Source organism: Wasmannia auropunctata, unplaced genomic scaffold (assembly GCF_000956235.1).
Source record: "Wasmannia auropunctata unplaced genomic scaffold, wasmannia.A_1.0 LD307430.1, whole genome shotgun sequence".
Lineage (NCBI taxonomy): Eukaryota > Metazoa > Arthropoda > Insecta > Hymenoptera > Formicidae > Wasmannia > Wasmannia auropunctata.
Window position 1 is genome coordinate 1 of NW_012055460.1, and position 4,947 is coordinate 4,947.

A 4,947-nucleotide genomic window follows, 5' to 3' on the forward strand; every position below is an offset into this window, starting at 1 on the left:
AACTCAAAAGTTGACTTGTTCAAATGATTGAACTCACAAACTATTCGGTGAAATGTCATGAAATTTTGACAGTGGAGGTTTGAAGGAATATATTTGACAGCCTTAAGATTAATTTTTGTATATGCCATTTTGTATCTAATTCCGGAAACTTTTCAGCCCATATAGTGCACTATAGAATCAGACTTATTATCGCGCTTATATCGTTAATAAGCGCATTTTAAATACAGTTTATATTGTATAAATTTTTATTTAAAATAAATGAATATTTTAATTATAGTATATGTATTATACAGGAACTGCCAAAAGTTCGGGGCCACCTAAATAATTTCTGAACGATTCGAGATATTGGATTAAAATTTATAGGGTTACAATAGCAAAATGGAATCTATCATTTAACCTTGAAAATACTTCAATCTTCCAAGAGGGGCAGAGGGGGGGAAGCGTTGAAAATCTTAAATAGCATGTGAGGTCGAGTGAAGGCTCGGTTGAAAGAGCTTTTCGAAACGAGAAGAACGCGATGTCGTTAAAGTCTCTACAATTTTGTTGCAGAGTTGTGCTCATTTGAATATTGATGTTTCTTGGCTCTAAACGAGGTCCGCAACGAGGATGTGAGGAAGATAAAGTTTCGCGCATGTCGTGAGTGGATGGAAAAGTATGTGAAAGAGCGCGTGTGTGTGTGTGTGTGTGTGAAGAACATGCGCGAAGCTTTATCTTCCTTACGTCCTCGCCGTGGACTTCGTTTAGTGCCAAGAAACATCAATATTCAAATGAGCACAACTCTGCAAAAAAATCGTAGAGACCTCAACATTGCGTTCTTCTCGTCTCGAAAAGCCTTTTCAAACAAGTCTCCACTCGACCTCACATGTATGTCACATTTAAGATTTTTTACTCTTCTCCCCCCGCCCCCCTCGAAGAGTTGAAGTGAGTGCTTTTAAAGTTAAATGGTCAATTACATTTTGCCGTTGTACCTCTATAAATTTCAATCCAATATCTCAAACCATTCAGAAATTATTTGGGTGGCTTCGAACTTTTGGCAGTCTCTGTATATACATGTAATATGTATAATATGTATTATATATACAGGATGTCCGATACTCAATGGTAATTCGCTCGTGGACAAGTAGACTTGGCTAAATTGAATCGAAAAGTCCTTTGTCCATTTTGCAATCATTGCAATAGTTATTGAGATACTAAGTCGAAATAGAAATCTAGTACCTTTATGCACTTAGATGTATAGATAAACAGCATATAGATAAGATAGTTATTCAAACGCTTTGCAGAATTAAAATTAATTAAATTAATATTGGTCAATATTAACATTAGTGTTATATCAATTTTTAATTTATATAAAAGATGTGGTAAAATAAATAATCAAATCTTTAAGCTAAATTAAGCTATTGTAGTTGAATCACCATTCTATACTTCTTTCAAAAGAATTTAATTGTTTGAAGTAAATTAAAATGTATGTATTTATTTAATATTTTTTATTTATTATACATTTAAATTTACTGTAACAATATATAATTTATTATGGCTTACCAAGTCTGGCATGCTAACTGCCGCAGGTTGTGGACCAGGTTTTCCTCTAGTTTCTTGGCCTGATGCGACTTTTCGTCTCAATTCGTTGTGTTTATTTACTATTGTCCGTTTTTCAGCATCACTAAGGCCAATACTATATGAGTCTCCGCATGCTGCAGCTGGTCTTGACTACGGAATGATTTTTAGAATTAGCTAATTAAAGGATTCAATAATATTATCGATTATCACTAAAAGATGTTATTTTAATGTTATCTCTTGTTATCTCTCACTAATTTTTATTATTATTATCATTAACATTTTTATGCAATTTTTATGCATGTAATTTCTTTGCTTGATTTTTATTTTATGGATGTTTATAAGTATTCGTAAAAAATTCGTATATGTTACAGATCATATCAATAATTTAGAACATATATAAATATATATCAATATACTGGTATATACTGGCATATAAATAATTGATAGAATATATGTATTTAATCTCATCTTAAGTATGGTAGATATGACACTTACAAAATTAAGGTAATATTATTTCATTTTATTATACATGTACATATAATAATTGTGAATATCGTCCTAATTACGACATATTTCATGTGCAACATTACCGATTTCTTTGAAAGCATATTATGTAGGTACAAACAAATTGATTCTATTTTATATTTTAAATTGCCTACAAATTATTGGTTTTGAAAACCAAGTCTTTCAAAATTAATATAATTTATGCTTATTAAGATATAATTTGAAGTAATTTGCCTGTAAGATATTATTTGATTTGTTCATTATTGTTTATTGTAAAAATTCATTGTAAGAATATAGACTCTATTTTTGTACTATTTTCGGTGTGTACATATACGGCTAATTACTACTTACGGAATATTGGCACATAGTATGACTGCCCTTTTCACTACATGATTGCATGTTGCAATAATCCGCGGTTACGATAGTAAACACCGCGATTAGAAGACACAGGAGATAGCTAATTCCTGCCATTTCTTTCAATTTGATATTTTTAAACTATCGATTGCGCGATTTTATCGATGTCTTCCTCGATTTCTTCACTACTAACGAGCCCGACAAAACGCAGTTACAATTTATATACAGCGCGATACCAGTTAGTGCTATTTGTATAATACATTAGCATTTTGGTTCATTCACAACTTGCACGAGTATTGCCTTCTTTCTCGATTGTTTTCGATAAAAAACATTATTATCTCATTATACTTGAATATCAAAGAAACGTTATCGGTATTATTGTTTCTTTCAGTATTATTTATTAAAAAATGAAATGTTAGTCTGTTTAATAATTTATTTTAATTACTATTTTATTATTACTTTGTTTTTTTGCAAATAAACGCGACACTAAGATATAATAACTATATTAATCATATTCTTAGTACAGAATATCTTAGAATATATTTTATTCTAAAATTTTACTCTAAATGTTAGCAACATCCGAATTGTCATTTTTCCAATATATTGCTAATAAAGAAATCATGTAACGATAAAGCAACATATCTTTTTCAAATTTTAATTAATAAAACAATATTGATTTGACATTATTGTACAGTATTTTATATAAACAACGATATGTTATAAGAAATTTCCAAATATTACAACATTAATATCATAATTATAAAATTTACAATAAACGGATACGGTTCAAAATTAAATTTGGTATTTTCGGAATAAATGGCAATAGAATATATATTAAAAAAGAAACAAATATTCTTGAGAAACGTATTATTGAAAAGTCTTAATAAACATATGTATGTATATAATAATAGAAAGCTGCCATACCTACCTGCAACATCTTTATGTGCACAACTGTGCACATTTAACATTCAATTTTATAATTGAAATTATGTAACACGCGGAAGAGAGAGCTTTATTAATAGAAACTACTTTGACATGCAATATATACGTACTTGTCACATTTACAATTGTATATTACCATAAAAGATATAATTTAAGAACCGATGAAAAGAAGTTTAATTGTGAAATTTCGAAACAATCATCGTTGCGAAAAAAACTTTTTGATCGTTTGTATAATTAAAGAAAATAATTATAAGTAGCTAATCATTTAAAAAAAATTTAATAAAGATATTGTGGATACAGATCTGTGATTAGATATTTCATGATCTATGTATGAAAAAACTTTTTGATCGTTTGTATAATTAAAGAAAATAATTATAAGTAGTTAATCATTTAAAAAAAATTTTATAAAGATATTGTGGATACAGATCTGTGATTAGGTATTTCATGTTCTATATATGAGTATCTATATTGATTAATAACATATGTAACTATTCATTACGTGTTTGTATTAAAAAAATATCCATCTATTGGAATAAAAAATTATGAAAAAAACGTGACAAAAAATTATGATCAAATGTATTGTACAGTCAAAAAAAGCTTTAAAAGCTAAAGAAATTTATTTTATTAATAATTTCACATAAAGCCTATATATATATATATATATATATATATATATATATATACACAATAAATAATAAAAGGAAAAAGAGCCAAAAATAGCCACTGCTAGATATTAATTGTCTAATATTATTCTTAATTTTTAAATCTTTTAAATTGCATCTATTATAAGCTGCACGCCGATTGTTATCGGTCTTTAAGAACACAGACATAATTTTAAAGCTGATATAATATTACATATTTATTAAATTAATTTTTTATTTGATAATGATGCTAATAAGTATCTTAAAATATTATAAAGAACTTATTGCGGAAAATACATCAACTAAAGAGTAACCCAAAAAAGAAGGATTTTTTTCGCCCGTTTTTTGGGCTCTCGATTTTGAGACTAAACTGTGTGCCAAATAATACTCTATAATGAGTTATTAATTACAGAAAAGTTTTAGATTGAGGTGACAAATTTATAGCTGGAGGGATAGGATCACGTAATATGTATATTATGTCTCTTTACGCGAAAATCCGATTTTTTATATTCAAAATGAGCGTCATTCGTAAAATTCTGCAGAAGTACGTTTACCACACAAATGGGCGTTGATTCCTTAGTAGTACAGTACTGCTCAGTAAGATTCAAAAGAACTCGGCTTAACTTTGATTCCTTCCCTTCCTCCAGCTCTAATAACAATTGTCACTTCAAATTGAAACTTCTTGGTGATTAACGTTTTATTATAAAGTACCATTTGGCATACAGTTCAGTTCCAAAGTCGAGTGCCAGTTTTTTGGAGCTCTTTTAAAATTCGATAATAAATTTTGATTCTCCTCCTCCAATTCTGATAACAAATATCACCTCAACTTGAAATTTCTCTATGGTTAATGTCTCATTATAAGATACCATTTGACACATAGTTTAGTTCCAAAATCGAGGACTCAAAAATCGGGCGATTTTTTGGGTCACTCTTTATTTTAATTATTTTT

At 28.5% G+C, this 4,947-nt stretch overlaps 1 protein-coding gene across 1 annotated transcript; it reads right to left on the reverse strand.

Annotated features, from left to right (window-relative positions):
• Positions 1–1,539: 1,539 nt before the first annotated feature.
• Positions 1,540–2,635, reverse strand: LOC105461194 (venom allergen 3-like; the record flags this gene model as incomplete). Its single annotated transcript, XM_011707675.1, has 2 exons — positions 2,413–2,635; positions 1,540–1,707 (listed from the first exon to the last, which is right to left on the reverse strand). Coding segments are annotated over exons 1-2 (288 nt in total), but the record flags the coding sequence as incomplete, so codon positions are not given.
• Between the last annotated feature and the right edge of the window lie 2,312 nt (positions 2,636–4,947).